This window comes from Toxotes jaculatrix, chromosome 11, assembly GCF_017976425.1.
Source record: "Toxotes jaculatrix isolate fToxJac2 chromosome 11, fToxJac2.pri, whole genome shotgun sequence".
NCBI lineage: Eukaryota > Metazoa > Chordata > Actinopteri > Toxotidae > Toxotes > Toxotes jaculatrix.
This window is the reverse complement of record NC_054404.1, coordinates 653051-674066: the sequence shown is the minus strand read 5'-3', so window position 1 is coordinate 674066 and position 21016 is coordinate 653051. Positions and strand designations below refer to the sequence as shown.

Sequence of the window (21016 nt, the reverse complement as noted above, 5' to 3'; positions counted from 1 at the left end):
AAAGGGAGGGAGAGTAATATATAGAAGCAACTTGGGACTGTTGTGCACTGGAGCAAGAGAAGGAGATGAAGAAGAAGAGAAAGGAGGAAGTGGAATAATTCATTCAGAGTGGACACTAAAGGCCTTTAACAGTCCATGTTCTTGTCTGTTCTTGTGGAACGTCAGTAGCACACAGAGGAACAAATGAAGGATGTCTGGTCTACACTGACACGTTCTGTCTCCAGGAAACAGGCACATGCACCAGCTTGGCTCTAACGTGTGACATATGTGTGCATACACACCTGTCCGATTCTGGACTCGGCTGCTGCCGACACCAGATCTGGAGGAGACTGTCCGAGACCTTTGAGGACGGACGGACGGACGGACGGACGGACGGACGGACCAGGGTCACAGTCACCTCGGCGCCTGTTAGCCTGTGGACATTACTCCTGGTTCCTGCTGCCTCTGGTGTGACGCGCTGGTGCATTTTAGTTTTCAGCTGTTTGATGTTTTACATGAATAAATGTTGCTTCATTCATTCAAACAGTACGTTTCCTCTGGATGTGATCCAGCTGACAAACACTGAAGAGGAGGAGGAGGAGGAGGAGGAGGAGGACTCCCCTCCTCCTCCTCCGTCCTGACAGGAACCTGAATGTGACTCAGCAAAACACACGCAAATACACAGTCTCCCAGACACACCCATGGCTGCCTCACCTCTTCTCTGATTGGCTGACAGCCAGCGCCCATCTATTTTTAGACCTATTTTATTTCATTTTTTCCAGGATGGACAGAAACATCATGTGCTGCTGTGGGTGACCATGGCGACAAGAGCTGTCCGCCCAACAGCCACGATCAATACTGACCATCACACACACACACACACACACTTTCTGTCTCATAGAGTAATGTAATACTTTATTGATTTCCATAAAGAATTCTCCAGCAGCAACACACACACACACACACTCTCACACTCTCACACACACACACACTCACACACTCACACACTCTCACACACACACACACACACACACACACACACACTCACACTCACACTCACACACACACACACACACACACACAGTTGTCATCTTGTTAAACTAGAATCCTGCTCAAACAGAAAATGAGAAAAATAAAAAAGTGCAACACGTTTTAAACCTGCATCAAACAGTCGTTTCCATTGTTTTCTACTCTGTTGTTCTGCTCCACTGATCTGACTGATGATCTGACTGATGATCTGACTGATGATCTGACTGATGATCTGACTGATGATCTGACTGATGATCTGACTGATGATCTGACTGATGATCTGACTGATGATCTGACTGATGATCGCAGTGAGAGCACGGAGCAGTGCCGAGCTGTTTGATCTGAACCCAGAACTAAACTTCCTGCCTCAACACATCAATTCAACGTGATTCTTCTAAATTACATAAATAAGTTAAATCAAAGACGCAGCTGGATGTTTCAGGACATGTGATGTTTCAGGACACGTGAGTCCAGTCCTGTGAGCTGGAGGACAGCTTGTTTTCTAAAGGCAGTGGATGATTGGTCGGACTCATTATGTGAAGAGTTTTTTAGAGTCTGAACAGATCAGCTCTGTGAGGAATCCAGCACCTGCCTGCTAATTGATAGTTGGAGTGTCGTAATGATGGTGTGTCTGTGTGTGTGTGTGTGTGTGTCTGTGTGTGTGTGTGTGTGTGTGTGTGTGTGTGTGTGTGAAGTGTGAAGTGAGGACATTTTTTTTCGGTCCTCACTTTGTGACTCACCTTTAAATGGCTGTTTGAGGCTCAGACCTGGTTTTAGGGTTCAGGTTCGAGTGGGGTCAGGGTTAGGGAACATATTATGTCAATGAGCGTCCTCACAAAGACAGATGTCCAAACAAATTTATTAGACCACCTGTCATTTCTGTTCAACAAGAAAACAAATATTTTAGAAAGATCACCTGCTGTTTACAGCAGAGCTGAAAAGAAACAGAGGAATCTCAAACGATTCTCTGGAGACCTGCTCGTCCAGAGGCCTTCACAGTCAATGCTGTCCTCAGTCCTCAGAGACTCACCTGAGGAGTCTGACGTCAATCAGAGGAACAGGTTTAAAAACAAGCAGCTCGCAGGACAACAGGGAGACTTTGGAAGACGCTGAACGACCCTGGGAATCACGACACCTGAAGGAACAGAGAGAGCAAAGTGAAGATGAGAATCATTGGTTAGCGAGGAGAAGCTGACCCTGCATCACGAGCTCGGCCGCCTGCTCAGAGAAAAGCTGAGGAAGCGTCTGGTCTCTGAGCTCCGTGAGGAATTTAGATGCTTTCAGGACGGCAAGCGAACGGTTCGAATGTACGAAGAGCTGCTGCGTCGCCACAAATCAATGTTCGAGACAAATAAGGACCTTCGGGAAAAAGTGCAGGCGTGTGAGAAGACTCAGAGAGAGATAGAAGACCTGGAAGAAGAGAGAAACACTCTGGTCCAAACTGAGGAGGAGCTGAAATCCATCACTGAAATGTTTCATTAGAATATACACGAACAAGAAAATGAGACCCTGAAAGAAAAAACTGTAACGCTGAAAAGTCAGAAGGCCTCGATGGCTGAGGAGGAGGTGACGAGAAAGTACCGATGAAAGGCCCGCGACGAAGACGGAGAGACGAAGGACGTCACTGTGGACAAGAGTCACCAGGTTATTCAGGAGAAAATGATCAGGCAGAATGAATTTGTGTGTGTGGGATGTGAGTGAATGAATGAGCATTAAAAACAAATGAAAATGGTAAAAGGTGTTTTCATCCCCGTTTGTTTTCCTGGGTTCTTCCTTCCTCAGGACCTGTAACTGGTGAACACACTGAGAATCTGAACCAATGAGCACGACTGAAACACAACAGGCCAAACCTCTCTGTGGTAAACTACACACTAACACAACCACAAAGGACAGAACCATCAAGGTGAATCAACACGTCACAGGTGAGTGAAGCTCCTCCCACCGTTTGCTCTGACCACAGGATTCAGGGACCTGAGCTGTCAGTCAACCTGCTCTGCTGCAAAACAACAACCACCACAACAACAATCAAAGAAAACACACACACACACACACACACACACACACAGTGTGTAGGCTGATGGACGTGTATGAAGCTGCTGCCCCCTGCTGGTCAGATCCTGAGCTCACAGCAGTGGACTCGGCCGTCCTGTCACAGCTTTAAACCAAAAATCACTTCTCTGTGTGTTCAGTCCGTTTCAGTGGATCTGTGTTTGACACAGTGTTTAACGAGGACAGATCGCATCACGTCTGGTGTCTCTGCGTGAACTCACAGCACCTGACTCGGCCTCGGTCGTTTTTCCTGTGTTTCTCTCACGGCTGCTGATTGGTCCGTTCACATCCCTAAAACCTGGCAGCAGCAGCTGTTCTGTCCTCGGCCTCGTCCTCAGTGTGTGTCATATCTGTGAGACCTGGTGCTTCAACTGTTTATCTGGATAAATAAATAATAATTTAGGAAATGTGCAGTTGTGTCTTCCTGTCTCTGTCACTCTGTCTCTGTCGGTCACATGTTTCGAATCTCGCCCTCCTCATGCTCTAAAACAATTCTCGGAAATGACCCCCATCCGTCCCTCCCAGTGGAAAAGCCCCCAGCTTGGACAGGAACAGCCTCCCTCCCTCTTCTCTTCAGTCACATTATCCTTTTCTCCGTCTTCACTCTTTCTTCTTAACCTCCCTGACACGTTTTTCAGGCTGGTGCTTTGACTTTTGGTGCAGAAATTTTCCATGATTTCTTAAATGATTGAAAGTCATTGTGTCCTCCTTTCTCTGTCCACACGTCTTCACACCCTGAGTGAAGGTGACGAGCACAGGTCCCGGCCCTGGGCCCCGGGTCCCGGCCCACATGTACATGTGATGTAAAATAAATGAAGCTGTTCCATTAAACCAGACCAGAACCAGGATCTGGATTCTGGTCCAGGTCTGAGGAGTTCAGATGGCAGAAGAGAAAGAAAGAAAGAAGGTGAGAGGAAGAGAAGGATCAGAAAACAGAGAGAGAGATAAACAAACTGTTCCAGCAGAGGAAGCAGGAGGTGTGTCCTCCCCCCTCCTCCCTCTCTCTCTCTCTCTCTCTCTCTCCTCCTGCTGTTTAAAAGTAGCTGGTGGTCGTGCGAGCCTTCACTCAGTGTTGTGACCTGGAGCAGACATGAGACCAGTGGGAGAACTGGTGCTGGTACTGGGTTTACTGGTGAGCGTTCACTGTGAGGTGAGAGCACGAGACCCCGAGGTGGAGGAGGAAGAGGAGGACCTGAGAGGAAGAGCAGGAGGAGAAGGAGGGGGAGGAGGATCGTTTTGGACGGGGGCATTTCCTCCTCACCCTCAGAGGCTTCACCCAGGGGCGACGGAAACCCCCCCACTGGGAAAGAGAGGGAACCACGTAACCCGATATGGGTGAGTGCAGATTAAAATATCCTGAATTCAAGCTTTGAGCTTCACCTGTGGTTTATATATGAAGTTAAAGGACGGAGGTTCATTAGGACTTGTTAGGATTATTATGATAAACGTCAGTCTGTGTCTCAGACTCTGAGCCGTGTCCTCCCTAAACTCAGGATCAATGATCTGATCAGAGATCAGTCACAGGTGACAGGAAGTGATGTTACTGTGATACCTGAAGTAAACACAGGAATAATTCTATGTTGTGTGTGTGTGTGTGTGTGTGTGTGTGGACACAGGTTAGAATCAGGTTAGGGGTTGGGGTAAAGTTAGGGAAGGTTGGGGTTCAGGTGTTCATGGATCATGTCATCAGATAAGTGTGAGGGGTCTGGGTTCTGTTTCTGGGTTCTGATTGTGGGTTCTGATTGTGGGTTCTGTTTCTGGGTTCTGATTGTGGGTTCTGATTGTGGGTTCTGTTTCTGGGTTCTGATTGTGGGTTCTGATTGTGGGTTCTGTTTCTGGGTTCTGATTGTGGGTTCTGATGGTGGGTTCTGATTGTGGGTTCTGTTTCTGGGTTCTGATTGTGGGTTCTGATGGTGGGTTCTGTTTCTGGGTTCTGATTGTGCGTTCTGATTGTGGGTTCTGTTTCTGGGTTCTGATTGTGGGTTCTGATGGCAGGCAGCACTTTGGGTCTGGTTCCATGTTGGTAAAATACCTGGATCAGTTGGGCTCACTCTGATTTTTCAGTCCTCGTCTCTGTTTAGTGTCCTTCGCCTTCACCTTTGACTCTACAGGCAAAGAAAATAAAAGACAAACGCACGATAAAAACTGTAATATGAGCAGGAAAGTACGATGAAGGAGGAAAAACACGACCTTTGCTCAAATACTTATCTGCAGTTCATCTGAAAAATGAACTCAAACGTGTCAAGACTCATATTTAAAGTCTGGAAATAAACAGATCTAAATATTCTAACATGAAATAACATGAATAAATAGCTGCTGTTTGTAAATCCACACATCCTACAGCCACGGACAGACTCAGACATGTGGCCCCCCCAGGGTCCCTGAGGGCCCCCAAGGACCCCTACACAGGAGCAACGCCCCCAAACACAAACACATGATGTGTCTTTGTCTTTTCCAAAAACAGCTGTTGTAAACCAGGCGAGTTTCATCAGCAGCTGCATCCTGTGTCCTGAGGAGCAGATTTTAAAGACGTCTGAAAGCCGTCTCTGTCTGAGACCAAAGACATCTGACTGAGCGTCTCACTGAGGCCTCCGTCATTATTCTGACCCACATCCACATTAAACAGCAGATTCTCTGACAAACTGAGGCCTGAGTGCTCCTAACAAAACAAACCTCCATTAGCCTGACCACGCCCCCTCCCCGCTGCTTTAATGACAGCGTCATGTGCTGCGAGCTCTGCTGCCGTGCTGGAGAGCACGGTTTCCGTTTTCATCTCTGGAGGCTGGGGGTTGACTGGGTGGGGGTCAGCAGGAGGTCAGAGGTCAGCAGGTAGTTCAGTGCTGATGAAGATGTGAGGCCTCCAGGGAACTTAAAGGAGCATTCTGTTTTTACGTCTGCCTGAGAGAAATGGAGGAATACCTACAGTACATGCTCTTATTTTGAAGCCTTCCTGTTCCTGTGCTCCTCTGTCAGCGCGGCCTTCCAGGCAGACGCTTGTCTTGCATTGTGAGCTTGAATCACTGCTGATCTCGTCGATGAGGTGAACCGGTCGTCTCCGGGCGCTCGGAGAACACGGTGCCTCTGTTCAACAGGAGAAGAAGAAGAAGCTCAGTGAGCTCTAAGAGCTGAACCTGCAGATAACGTGACCACGACTGATGGTCACAGGTGAGTCTGAGCACAAGGAAACATCCGGTCCTCGTCTTCCTCTGGAGAATGGGGTGGGAGGCGATGGAGGAGCTGACGGAGTCTGAACAGTGGGAGGAGGCTTGAACAGCGTGGCTGAGGAACTACTGAATCCTGCTCACACTGTTTTCACACTGTTTTCACTGTGTGAGCAGGATTCATTTATTCATTCACTTGAATTTGATTTAAACAGAAGATAAAGAGTAAGAAATAAAAGCAGAAAGTACAGAAGAAGAAAAAGGTCGGGGACATTAATGTCAGAGGTCTGTCCATCTGTCAGACGCTGGGCTGGAAACAAATATGTCAACACCTACAGGCCATATTCACTGCAAGTGTCCTGTTCTCCAGAGGATGAACCCTTAGACTTTTACCCTGGTAACAAACTGTTTTAGATCCACGAGCAAGAACAGATAAAGAGCTGACATCTGAACGCAGCCTGCTGACGTCCCGCTCCGAGCTCAGGCCTGAGGACACGCCTGCTCTTACAAAATGACTGATGGCACAAATTAAACCACATGACTGGATGTTTGTGTCGGACAGAAGGAAACTAGAGAAAAACCCATTTGCTTCTTACAAGCTGAAACTCTTCAGTCAGACTCGTCCAGCACTGTCCAGCACCACGCCGTGATGTTGTGTGTCTGTGTCCTACTGTCCTCCTGTCCTCTGTGAAGTGACTGACACATTCTCTGTGAAATTTTCTTCTTCATTTTCAATTGGGAGAAACGTAACAACAGAATTTCCCTACGGGGATTAATAAAGTTTTTCTGATTCTGATCACCGCACCACCGCAGATCTCAGCATTAGGAAATGACGACAGTTAATCACAGAAGTGATTCCTGGAATGAGTCAAAGTTTCCTGTCAACACCATCCCTGGATCCAACAAAAACATCCTGCCTTTTACTTTCATTTGAGAGAATTCTCAGCTCATTTCAGAACAAACTGCTGCGTCAGTACGTCGAGGATCTTCTCACGTCACCGAATCCAAATCCTGAATCTGCCAAAGCTGCTGCACATCACAGGTTAAACAGAGGAGCGAATATCTGAGGTTAAGTCAGAGTTCAGTCCGACAGGACGGATTAACCTGAGGGTCCAAACGGCCTCTCTGAACAAATCACCACTGATTCAGCTTTAATGAGCGATACGAGTTCCAGCTCGTCTCAGACTGTAAAAACAAACCGCTATCAACAAAACAACGGGCTGATTAACAGACAGTGAAAATACTGAGTCGGATCCTTTCACTGCTGGTTTGGGACAAGAAGATGAACAATCACCCACAGGCTTTAATTCTGACTCCTCATCATCAAATCATGTGTGTTTGTATGTTTATTACGTGTGTACATGTGCATGTATGAGTAGCTCAGGATGATATCTCCTCTCCACAGCTTGTGTGTGTGTGTGTGTGTGCGTGTGTATGTGTGTGTGTTCGCCCGGTGATGACCCTCAGAGATCTTCCAGCTGTCCACAGGAAATGACACCAGAGGAAATGACACAGCGTTTCTCTGAGTCAGTGCAGAAACAGAGGATGTATATTCATCTCAGCTTCAGCAGGAAAAACAGAAACAGGCTGGAATCAGAGGAAAGTTCTCACTGGTTCAGACTCAAACCCACGAGCTTCGACTGTCAAACAGACTGGATGTGCGAGCGTCCTCTGACAGACGCCGCATCATTTTGAGGAGGATTCGATCACATGGTCAGGGATCTGATTGGTCGATCACCCGGTCAGGGATCTGATTGGTCGATCACCCGGTCAGGGATCTGATTGGTCCTGTCAGATGTGTCTCAGAGAGCGCTCAGTCTCTGCAGAACCACAGAGACGCTGCAGTCTCACCGTGTTTGTATAAAGAGTCACTTCCAGAAACACAAGCGATTGTGAAAGAGCCGCCAGAGTGAACAGACAGGAAGTAACGAGACAAGAAGTCCAGCATGGACACCACGCCGGGTCCACAACTGATCAGACAGAGAGGGCTTTAGGTACAAAAGAAAGTAAACAACTTCCTAAGATCTACGCCAACAACAACAAACCGCAGCAGATGAACGAGAGGCAGCAGCAGGATTTCATTCAGGTGTGAACACATGAATGATGAAAATAAATCCTCACTCTCCTGTGAAAACTGTATCACCAGTGTTAACAACATCAGTCCTGGTGTAAACACTCTGACAAGCCGGGCAGCAGAGGAAGGCGAGGAAGAGAGGACCTAAAGGCAAAAACCCCAGGATGGACGGATGAGTCAATCACAAAGGTCTGGGTCAGGAATCGAAACCACAGCAGCTAAAAATCATCCAAACAATGAAGGAAAAGGCTCAGGAACAGAAACTACTGAGACAGACTGTTCAAACATCCGAAACACGGACACACAGAGGACACGCAGAGGACACACAGAGGACACAAAGCCAAAACTGAAGAGACAAAACAAGAATAACTCCATTTAACTAAACAGGAACTACTAACAGAACTTAATCATCACCAGAGTCCAAAAAGGCTGGAAACAAATTCAAATGAGTTCAAAACAAAAGAATTGAGAAAACAGCCCCTGATCACGACTCACTGCCGCTCACCTGCCCTGGCCGCTCACTGCCCCTGGCCGCTCACCTGCCCTCGCTGCTCACCGCCCCTGGCCGCTCACCGCCCCTGGCCGCTCACCGGCCCTCGCCGCTCACCGGCCCTCGCCGCTCACCGCCCCTGGCCGCTCACCTGCCCTCGCTGCTCACCGCCCCTGGCCGCTCACCGGCCCTCGCCGCTCACCTGCCCTCGCCGCTCACCGCCCCTGGCCGCTCACCGGCCCTCGCCGCTCACCGCCCCTGGCCGCTCACCTGCCCTCGCCGCTCACCTCGTCTTCCCTTCAAACGAAACAACACAGGTGTCAGTTTCACCACTTTCGTGTCTGTACAGTAAATACGAAGCCTGTTAGCTTAGCTTAGCATAAAGACTGGAAACAGAGGGAAACAGCTAGCTGGCTCTGTCCAGAGGCAACAAGCTCCACCTTTGTGGCCACATGCACAAGAGGAAGGTGTCGATCCTCTGATGGTGCTCAGTGAGGAGAGTGCAGCATGTTTGACCTCTGACCCTGAACAGGACGGAGGCCACGACTGCAAATAAGCAAAGTCAGTAGCAGTGAAAGACTGTGTGTGTGTGTGTGTGTGTGTGTGTGAATGATCTCATACGTCTTCCTGAAACGCTGTGGACCATCAGTATCCTGACTGTGTGTGTGTGTGTTGTGCAGGAACTGGTGTGCGTTCGTGCAGAGGCGTGTGGTGACGACGGCGGTGCTGTGTGGAACAGAGAAGTACATCATCAAGTCCCAGAGTCCCTGTCTGAGCGGGTCCCCCAACTGTCCCATGGTCCTGTGAGTGTACAGCAACACTGTGTGTGTTCCTTCAGTGTACACTCTGCATGTGTGTTTGTCTTCTCATATTGTCGACTCCAGTCTGGGTCCAAACCTCGACTCATCGATGTTTCAGGCCTTTAAATCCAACTGCAGGTGACAAATGTGTTGTGTGTGTCTGTCTGTGTGTGTCTGTCTGTGTGTGTGTGTGTCTGTGTGTGTGTCTGTCTGTGTGTGTGTGTGTGTGTGTGTGTGTGTCTGTGTGTGTGTGTGCGTGTGCAGGTACAAGCTGTCCACCCAGCCGATGTACACTCAGAGTAAGAAGACCATCACCACTCTGCAGTGGCGCTGCTGTCCAGGACACGGAGGACACAACTGTGAGGACACAGGTGGGTCAGCAGAAGTGTCACTGTCACCATGGTAACAGTAGTTATGATCTCACTGATGCAAGCGACAAAGGGCATTCTCTGTGTGTGACTGTTTTCACTCGCTGCATCAGGTTGTGATCATGGTTTCGTGGCGTTCGTGGTTTCGTGGTGTTCGTGGTCTCGTGGTGTTCGTGGTCTCATGGTCTCATGGTCTCGTGGTGTTCGTGGTTTCATGGTGTCCGTGGTCTCATGGTGTTCGTGGTCTCGTGGTTTCGTGGTCTCCTGGTGTCCGTGGTCTCGTGGTGTTCGTGGTCTCATGGTCTCGTGGTGTCCGCGGTCTCATGGTGTTCGTGGTCTCGTGGTTTCGTGGTCTCCTGGTGTCCGTGGTCTCGTGGTTTCGTGGTGTTCGTGGTCTCTTGGTCTCGTGGCGTTCGTGGTTTCGTGGTGTCCGTGGTCTCGTGGTGTTCGTGGTCTCATGGTCTCGTGGTGTCCGCGGTCTCATGGTGTTCGTGGTCTCGTGGTTTCGTGGTCTCCTGGTGTCCGTGGTCTCCTGGTGTCCATGGTCTCATGGTGTTCGTGGTCTCGTGGTTTCGTGGTCTCCTGGTGTCCGTGGTCTCATGGTGTTCGTGGTCTCGTGGTTTCGTGGTCTCCTGGTGTTCGTGGTTTCGTGGTGTCCGTGGTCTCGTGGTTTCGTGGTGTTCGTGGTCTCTTGGTGTTCGTGGTCTCGTGGTGTTCGTGGTCTCATGGTCTCGTGGCGTTCGTGGTTTCGTGGTGTCCGTGGTCTCGTGGTGTTCGTGGTCTCGTGGTGTTCGTGGTTTCGTGGTGTCCGTGGTCTCCTGGTGTTCGTGGTCTCGTGGTGTCCGTGGTCTCGTGGTGTTCGTGGTCTCGTGGTGTTCGTGGTGTCCGTGGTCTCGTGGTGTCCGTGGTCTCGTGGTGTCCGTGGTCTCGTGGTGTTCGTGGTTTCGTGGTGTTCGTTGTCTCGTGGTGTTCGTGGTCTCGTGGTGTTTGTGGTTTCGTGGTGTTCGTGGTCTCGTGGTGTTCGTGGTTTCGTGGTGTCCGTGGTCTCCTGGTGTTCGTGGTCTCGTGGTTTCGTGGTGTTCGTGGTCTCGTGGTGTTCGTGGTTTCGTGGTGTCCGTGGTCTCGTGGTGTTCGTGGTCTCGTGGTGTCCGTGGTCTCGTGGTCTCGTGGCGTTCGTGGTTTCGTGGTGTCCGTGGTCTCGTGGTGTTCGTGGTCTCGTGGTGTCCGTGGTCTCGTGGTCTCGTGGCGTTCGTGGTTTCGTGGTGTTCGTGGTCTCTTGGTGTTCGTGGTCTCGTGGTGTTCGTGGTCTCATGGTCTCGTGGCGTTCGTGGTTTCGTGGTGTCCGTGGTCTCGTGGTGTTCGTGGTCTCGTGGTTTCGTGGTGTCCGTGGTCTCCTGGTGTTCGTGGTCTCGTGGTTTCGTGGTGTCCGTGGTCTCGTGGTGTCCGTGGTCTCGTGGTCTCGTGGTGTCCGTGGTCTCGTGGTGTTTGTGGTCTCGTGGTGTTCGTGGTTTCGTGGTGTTCGTGGTTTCGTGGTGTTCGTGGTCTCGTGGTGTTCGTGGTCTCGTGGTGTTCGTGGTTTCGTGGTGTCCGTGGTCTCGTGGTGTTCGTGGTCTCGTGGTGTTCGTGGTTTCGTGGTGTCCGTGGTGTTCGTGGTGTTCGTGGTCTCATGGTTTCGTGGTGTTCGTGGACACAATGTGAAGGTGATGAAGCTTTAAACAGAGAAAAATAAGATTCAGTTTCGGTGTGTTTCTGAACAGACTGTGGTTTTTCCCTTGTTCACTCTGTTTTTTTTCTCTGCTGGAAACAACCTCACTTTGCTGCGTCGCTCAGAAACTTAATTTGGTCCAGATTTTCTCTTTGTGTGTGTGTGTGGGAAACTGCAGTGTTTACCAGATTTGTGAAGGAGGACGTCCTCTCGTCTGTTCTCAGTCTTTTCTTTTGTTTGGCTGAAACTCAGAGTTTGTCAGCGATGTTCAGTTCACTTCTCGAGGTTTGGTGCCGTCGTCTGTTATTTACTGGTTGAAGTGTTGAAGTGAATTACGCAGCCTCGCTTTCATTTCCAGGAGCTGAGAGTCATGTGATCATCTTTTCTCACATCTCCCCACATGATTTAATCATGAAGAGCGAGACACGTGAAGGCCTCACGGCAGCGCTCAGGCCTCTGCGGGTTTCAGAGTCAGGTTTCAGGTCTCCAGGTAGAGACCGGCTCAGTGTCCAACACGGAGCACGGAGCGGGAACAAACCTGCAGGGGACACCAGACCACTTTTAAATCCACTTTTAAACGTCTAACATTTTAATGCATCATGTAAAAACTTTTTTTGGCCTTTATGAAATGAAGTTTGTGTTTGATGCCTGTTTGTCTCTGACAGTCCCTGATCCTCAGCTGGATTCTGGATCAGCTCCGAACAGAAGACCTGAGCCAGAGAGAGCCGAGCTCAGAGGTCCAGGTACGCACACACACACACTCACACACACACTCACACACACACACACACACACACACACACACACACCTCAGTCTCTCAGCATTAACTGTGTCAGAGTGACTCTGACTCTGTCCTGCCTCTTTAACAAAGCGAGGAAGCGGAGCAGTGCAGGGCGGCGCTCGACTTCGATAAACCTTCGGCTCAGGTCAAGAGAAGGTCGAACCCCCCCTCCACCCTCCACCCTCCTGCCTCCAGGGAACAGGGTGTGGACAATCTGCTCCCTTAGGATCCACAACCAAGGTCACCCCCCCCCCCCCCCCAACACCGCCCACATCCTATACCTGTAAACACACAGTGACTCACACACTGGGGGGGGGGGGGGGGGGGGGTCAGAGGTCACAGCAGGATGAAATGAATGTGACCTGATGAAGCGAAGGAGGTGAGACAGGCTGGGGGGGGGGGGCAGGAAGTTTGTGTAGGTCACAGGCAGCAGGTCTGTTTGTTTTAACTTCAGCCCAGCACAGGTGGGCGGGGTCGACACACGTACGACGTGTTGATGAGCCTCCAATGAAAAGTCATTCTGACTGAAAGTTTCTGTGGCAGAACCTGACGATGGTTCACAGCTTCTGCGGGGGCTGATGGGACGACTCCTCACCCCCCCAACATATCTTTGTTACCCACATTCACAGGTGTAGGTCCAAGATTTGTTCAAGCAGGGAAACACGGACAGGAAAGGGTCCGGTGCAGCAGAGGACTGTGGGATACGTGCGGTGGACTGAGAATCAAAACATGTCCGTGTTTTTGGAAAAAAGTGAGACTAAAATAAGCCTTTGGCCTTTAGAGGCTCGATTTAACAAAGACAAACAAAGAGAGCGTTCCACATACACACACCCATCGACATGGTACGGTCCGCTCCCACCACGCCTCTGATTGAACTCACTTCCTGTGCGCTGAAGTCGATAATTTAATCATCAACACAACTGCAGCCCAGCACAAACAGACTGGACACAATAACAGGAACACGTCCAACACAACGCAGCCATCGCCTCGGTAACTGAGCACAGGTTGATCTGTGTGCAGGTGTTTGTGTTACTGAGTGTTACAGGAGCTGAAGAGCAGCTCTGAGCTCGTGTTCTGACAGTGAAGTGTTTCACACACGTTTTAGTTCAATGTTCATGTTTTTCTCCTGATCTGTGTTTTGGACCAAAAACCTAAATGATGGAGACAGATCTGATGTCTCTGCAGAGCGTCCTCCTCTTTGTCTTTGCCCTCCAGCGATGCAGACGCAGCACGGATGTATTTGTGCCCTGGGTCTTGACTGCAGGTCACCGACACGGAGCTCTGATTCTGTCACTGACTAAAAGTTTAACAATGAACTCAGAGCAACACAGAAACTGAGCGGAGAAATCCCCAAATGCATCAGCCTCTTTCCCATCAGGCCCCTGTCTCACTCTCCACCTGTCTGCCAGACTTCCTGTTGATCTCTCTCTCGGTTCAGTTCAGTGATATTTATTATTTAAGTCAGTAGGATTTATTTTTGGGAACCGTCCAGTCGATGCTGTGACCTGTTGGTGGAGAATCACCAGATTCATTGAGATTCGTCCTCTGGAGACCACGAATGTCACGGCGACCCGTCCAGATACGTCCACCTGCAAGAACAAAAGGACACGAAGCCAGTTACTTTCAACACACCTGTGTGTGTTTCAGGTGTTCACATGCAGCTCCAGCAGCAAATCGACCCGAACCGCGAGCAGAATGACAACCCTCACACCTCCCAGCAGCAGGAGCCCCGCCTTCAAGGTGAGTTTTCATCCAATGAAAAACTGGAACCTCAGACTTTACAGAACCCAGAACCCAGAGCGGTTCTGTGTGAAGCTGAGGTCACTCACACACTGAGCCCCATTCATCTGTAGTCACCACACACACACACACACACACACACACACACACACACACACACACACACACACACACACACACACACACTTCCTCTACAGGAAATCCTCTCTTTCTTTTGTGTGTGTGTGTGTGTGTGTGTGTGTGTGTGTGTGTGTGTGTGGACTATAAGATGACCGCTGACACATCATTAAACCTCCTGTGTCACCAGTATGTCCGTTACATCACACACTTCCTCCAGCCTGTAAGGAGCTTGTTTAGGGATTGGTCAGCCTCTCAGTTTCCCACAGTGCACTGTTCTATCTGACCTTTGACCTCACAGACCAGCCACCATGACTATTTGTGTTTGGTTTAATCCCAGTTATCTAAAACACTTTTACACTTTCGATCCCTGCAGATCTTCGTCCACCTGCTGATTTCACCTCCTTCATTAATCAGACTTTATCCAACATGTACACGAGTAAAAGGAATTTTATTTTTTTAACAAACAGCTGATGTGATGTTCTGAGACGCTGCTGCTGTGTTCAGGTGCTTGTGGGAAACACAGTCGTGAAAATTTAAAGTCAGCAGCTGAAAAACTTTTCAATCATCAAACAAAAACCCAGTCAGTCAGTCATCAGCCTCTGAGACCTGAGGCCGTCCCTGGTCCCTCGTCCCCATGTCCCCTCGTGGCTCATTAAAGCATCTCACTTTTTAATTGTGATGTTTACAACAAAAGGTTAGAAGAAGAAAACAGAACCGCGGCTGAGTAACAGACGTTGTTTTGTCCAAACAGGAAGTCGACTGAGCGCGCTCCGTAAATCACACTGACAGTCATTAGACAGAAACACTGCCAGCTGACGGGTGTGTTTGATTTCAACCCCCAGATGCCCCCACAGTGCTGCCTCCCTCCCTCCCTGCAGCTAGTCTGAGGTGAACTGGAACTTCCTGTTGCAGTGTGGCCCCACTGTACTGTGACCTTTGACCTCTCAGTACCCGCAGCATGTGGGAGAGTTTGCTTTGTTGTAATGAAAACAGGCCGTGTGTGTGAGTGTGTGTGTTTGACGTGGTTGTGTCTGGACTGTGTCTGGACTGTGTCTCCAGAGGACGGTGACAGCAGTGGCCTGAGGCAAACACACACGTGTTTGTGTTTCTGTACCTGTGAGGACCCTCACAGCCACCGTACATTCCTCAGCCTCTGACCTCAGACCCAACATTAACCCTAGAACCAGGTCTGACCCCTGACCCCTCAGGCACACACACACACGCACACACACACACAAATAAAACCTGACTTTGTCTTTTAGAAAAAGAAACCTTCACCTTCCTGTCGTTTATTTAAGAGTGAGAACGAGGCTGTGATCTGGTCTCACCTGGTCTCCGTCTAAAAGAGTTAAGATTAGCTTTGTGTGAGAGAGTGAGTGTGTGTGTGTGAAAGAGAGAGAGGCAGAGAAGCTCTGTGATCATATCTCTGAATCCTTGTAACTTTACTGATCCTGATTCAAAGAGACTGAAAAAACATCTCCTGTTACCCAGAATCCCCTGCTGTCATCTCCGTTCCCCAAGTGGTGGCCCTGGTCATGTCCCATCTGCAGCCAGTCCTGGAGGGCTTCAACCGCTCACTGGAGCACCTGAGCTGGCAGGTAGGGGACCTGGCCCATGATGTGGCCCAGCTGAAGAGCAGTCGGTGGGGGGCGGAGCGGCAGACAGCGCCACCCGAAGGACCTGAGCTGGACGAGGCAGCGGAGGAACGTCTGGAGGCCAAACTGGACGAGGTGTTTCAGAACATCAGGGAGGTCCAGAGGCAGGTGGAAAGTCAGCGGACAGACATGGAGGACGGGCTGCACTCCCAGCATGCAATGCTGCACTACAACCTCACCAGCTTTAAGACGGACATTGACATGAAGCTGAAACGGCACCAGAAGACGCTGCAGGTCAGTGGACGGCAGGGACACGCAGGACGTTTTTTACTCTGATCAGCAGAAAAAAACAAAAAACAATGTCATCTTCATCGTCATCATCATTATTATTCATTTATCGGTGAAATCTAATTTTATAATTCTAACATAATTTGTATTTTTACTTCCCTGATCCCAGGTCAGCCTGCAGGCCATGAACACCACACTGTCTGAGCTGAAGCTGGACGATCACCTCCCTTTTCCCGCCCTGTCTCCCCGGCCCTCGGACTCCTCCGCGCTCTGGGACGCCATTGAACGACTGGACGACGCGGTGGTCAACAACACGGTGAAGGTGGGTCGAACCAGAGCACAGTCATTACCCATAATCCTGTTTGCTGATCAGAGCTGTGACTCCATGATCACACAGACTCACTGATCCTTCACAAACATGTTTTACATTTAGAGACGATACAAACTCACCTTTATATTACTGCTTATTAAATGAATGAGAAATGTAAAAAGCTTTGAGTGTTTGACCTTTGACCCTACACTGTGACCAAAGGAAACAATTTGAAAATAAGAACCATGTGATAAACGCAGGTGACCGCGCTGACGGAGGACGTGGAGGTGACTGCAGGGAGCGTCCAGCAGCTGAGGTGGGACTTAAAGGAGCTGGAGAAGCAGATCAACCAGACGGCCCGGAGCAGTCGCATCCTGTTCATGGAGACGGGGCTGGAGGTGGAGGATGCGAAGGTGGCGGTGCTGAAGCGGGTGGAGGAGCTCGCTGGGAACCTGGCGAAACACAAAAAGCAGCTGCAGGAGCAGGAGGATGACGTGGACTACCTGTACACCCTCTGCCACAACAACACCCACGCAGACTGCGGCTGCACGCGGCTGGAGGCCGCTGTGGCTCGGCTGGAGAGGGGCGTGGCCAACGTGACGGCACTGGCCAATGATAACAGACTGGCCCTGGACGAGAACAGCGAGGGAGGGGTGGAGCAGTGGGGCGAGCCCAGCGACTGGGAGCCGGCGGTGGAGAGGCTTCAGCGTGGGCTCCAACATGTACGAAACACACACACGCACACACACACACACACACACACACACACACACACACAGAGTCACAGAGAGAGAGAGACACAGACACACAGACAGAGACACACACAGACAGAGACACACACAGACAGACACACACAGACAGAGGAGGGAAGTGATTGTGATGAGAGACGGACTCACACTGTGGCTCTGAGTCCAAACATGAGATTTACTGACAGCAGGGACATCACAGGATAACACTCACCTCATGTCTGTCCCTCACCCTGCAGGTGCAGGAGTCTCTGGCCTCAGAGCAGAGCAGGACCAGGACTCTGGACCTCGGCCTGACGCAGCTGAGCAGCTCGGTGGCGGTCGGCCTGGCCGAGGTCTCCGACATGAAGGAGAGGGACAAAAACGTGAGGGAGGAGATTCAGCGCCTGACCAGCTCCTTCAAATCTCTGCTGAAAGACGCCATCCGACACAGCGACGTGCTGGACCTGCTGCTGGGGGAGGAGGTGCTGGAGTTCCTGGAGTGGCCCGTCCAGGACCAGGTGGCCAACTCCATCCCGGCCCTGAAGGAGCAGCTGAGGAACCTGCAGGAGCAACTGAGACAACAAAGCCTGAGCATCACATCGCTGCTCAGCAACAGGCCAGGTACGAAGCAGAGGGAGCTTCACTTTAACCACCTGCAGAGAAACCTGGACACCGGCTGGGTCCCGAGTCCACAACCCATCCCACACACTGCACACACTACACACACTGCACACACTACACACACTGCACACACTGCACACACTACACACAACAAAGAAATCAACTGATGTCCTCACACAAACAGGGTTTTGCAGAGGTTTCGTGTTTAAAGTTTTCTGCAGCTCCTCCCTTTGTCTCCACCTCCACGTGTGGACATTTGGACATTTGGACGTATGAATCCACACACTGTTTTAACTCGTGTACGTGAATGTGCTGTCAGTCAAATGCAGCTCTGTAGCAACATCTAGTGGCAGTTGTGAGAAACAACACATTTGTATCTTCATCCACAAACATCAGCGTTTTGGTTTTTAAACAAATTCTCCTACACGACACTTTAAGTCTCTTTATTTATTTTATCAGCCAACAAACATGATAAATGGTTTATTAATGTGTCAGAAACAGATGATGAAGCAGAAAAACAGCTGGAATAATCTAATCTGCGTCTTCGTGCCGAGTTTGAATCACATCGATAAACACGTATAAACCCTTATTTCATGTTCATGTGATTATTGATGCTAAATAAGAGGATTTAAGGTGTTACCATTAAAATAATGTTCAGAGTCTCTGTCCTGTTGGCTGAAGTTGAGTGATGTAACATAGCAACATTATGCGCTGCTCACCTTGATTACCTCACCTGTCAGCCTGCTGGCTCCTTTCAGACGGAGGACAGAGCGTTGACTGTCCTCAGCACACAGGCTGGAGGTCTAAGAGAAAATATCTGGTCAATTTTAAAGCACAGATTTTTTTACCTGTGAGGAAAAAAACAGAAGAAAAAAAATAGTCCTGACACCTGCTGAGCTCCTGTTGCCCTCCTTCTGTTCCCAGGAAGCAGAGAGGAGGTACCATCTGCTGACCAGCCCTCCTCCTCCTCCTCCTCCTCCTCCCACCTCGTCCCTGGTGACTGGTATCTCGGTGGCATGAGGAGGAGCGACAGTGGAGTCCCAGCCAGGGAGCAACAGCTTCTCCTCCACCCTGATGGGAGGCGTCCGGAGCACAGAGGAGACGGCAGTGATCTGTGGAATCTGGAGAAAAGGGTGGAGGAGCTGGGGCTGAAGGTGGTCCGGCTGGCCGAGAAACCCTGCCCCTGCTCCAACAGCTCCACGGAGGGTGAGACGCCGTCGGGTGGTGTGGACACCAAACTGCAGGCGGAGGTGATGTGGCTGAAGAGAGGGCTGGAGGAACATCTGGGGGTGTTCAAGAACGTCTTCAGTAACGCTGACGTGCTGGCGGCATCTCGCTCCACGCTGGAGCTCGACAAGCTGTGGCAGATGGTGAAGGACAGAGACCGAGAGGGGAAGAAAGGGAAGAAGAGAGGAGGAGGAGGAGGAGGAGGAGGAGACCATCGGCACAGGAGGGATTCATCAGGTGAGTGTCAACACACTGAGCCTCACACAACCTTTTCTTATTCTTCTGCACTGTGAGGTTTGTTCTTCCATGTATGAGTGGGTTTTACCAAACTGTGCAAAGACTTCATGAACAGCGTGTTTCACCTTGTGAAGCTTCAGTTTTCGTACAAATTAAAAATGGAGCTGTAACGTGTTCATCCGTGAACCAGGGTAGATGCTTCCCCGTGTCCATGCAGAATGAGTCTGAGCTCCATGTGGTTTCTGTTTCCTTTTCTCTCCAGGTGTTGTTCCTGTCCCGTCCGGCCAATCAGAGGACTCTCTGCTGTTCGTGGCTGGATCTCCTCTGAGAGTCTTAAACAGCGTCGTGGTGTTCGAAGCGTCTCTGAACCAGGGTCTGTTTTACTCAGACACGGGCTCCTTCACAGCTCCGGTGGACGGGGTCTACTTGTTCATCCTCACCTTGGACTGGAGGCCGGGCCCCGCCCACATGGTCCTGAGGAGGGGGTCGGGCGGAGGTCTGGTATGGCTACACCGACAGGAGGTGACGGAGGCGGGGCCGACCACAGGTGTGGGCCTCCTCCAGCTCAGGAAGGGGGAGGTGGTGAGGCTGGAACTAAGGGGAGGAGCATGGGCGGAGTCAGAGGACAATGTGTTCACTGGGATGCTGCTCCACCAGACCACCTGAGGGCGCTGTGGTCTCCCTGCTTAAAGTCTTCATGCTAAGGTAGCCTAAGCTCCGAAACACTCAAACGATCACATGACTCATTGGAAACGCTGCGATGTTACCATCACCGGTGTCCGCTGATCGAGCCGGGCGGCGCCTGCTGGTCGACGCCCCACAGTCATCGGAGGTCTCCACCGATCATCCGCTTAAAAATCTGACCACAGATCAGCTGCAGCTGCTTCTCTCTGTAAAACTGAGCTGAGCTTCATCTGCCTGTAGAATCATGTACAAACAGTTTAAACCATGTTAGAAGGAAAAAAAGCTTTTAAAGGGAAATTTTTACTTTTCATATTTTATATGGAGAAAATATTTGCATGTAAAGTCACCTGTATGTTTAATGTGTGTACAAACAGAGTTCCAGTATATTTATATAAAGAACAGCTGAGCCCAGTTTCACATGAAAATGAACAAAGAAATGAATGTTTTCATATAAAGGATGAAGAAGTTTGGTCGTCAGCCTGTAAATGAATAAAAAGCCTTTATCACAAACAGCTTCATGATAAATCTGCAAACACACGAGACGCAGATTCATTCGTTCATCTCTGCTCTGTCTGCAGCTTCATCACTTCACAGGAAATTCACTGGAAACTTTGGTCATTTGTCTATTAAATGTTACCACGGTGACGCCTTCGAACGTCCAGTTTTGTGTGTTATTCATGTTACTGGGTCTGACTCAGCAGGTGCAGACGGCAGGTAAAAGCCTCACGGTGGCCTCGTGTCTCAGGCTGCATCGTCCTCGTGGACTTCAGTGACGCTCATTCAGCGTCATCAGGTTCAGTCAGCGACGGCGTTTGGCTGCGAGAGGACAAAATAAGAGATGAGCCCAAAACCTCAGTCACGTCTCACACACCTGTGTGAACTGTCTGTGGCTCTGAAGGCTGAAGGTTAAAGGTCAAAGGTTAAATAAAAGTAAATAAGATTTCAACTGTAAAACTTGCAGAAACCATCTTACCTCAGTTTCCGTCCAGCTGCTGCTCTGCTCTGACTCTTCAGCCTCAGACGGAGTTT

The 21016-nt window shown here is 50.1% G+C and overlaps 1 protein-coding gene across 1 annotated transcript; it reads left to right on the top strand.

Moving 5' to 3' along the window:
- Window positions 1–4136: 4136 nt before the first annotated feature.
- Window positions 4137–20639, top strand: mmrn2a (multimerin 2a). The gene is made up of 11 exons (XM_041049258.1): window positions 4137–4392; window positions 9463–9585; window positions 9847–9953; window positions 12321–12398; window positions 14085–14177; window positions 15789–16186; window positions 16350–16502; window positions 16751–17212; window positions 17476–17839; window positions 18764–19303; window positions 19566–20639. The coding sequence occupies exons 1-11, from the start codon at window positions 4148–4150 to the stop codon at window positions 19967–19969; spliced, it is 2967 nt and encodes a 988-aa protein (XP_040905192.1). The 5' UTR covers window positions 4137–4147; the 3' UTR covers window positions 19970–20639.
- The last annotated feature ends 377 nt before the right edge of the window (window positions 20640–21016 follow it).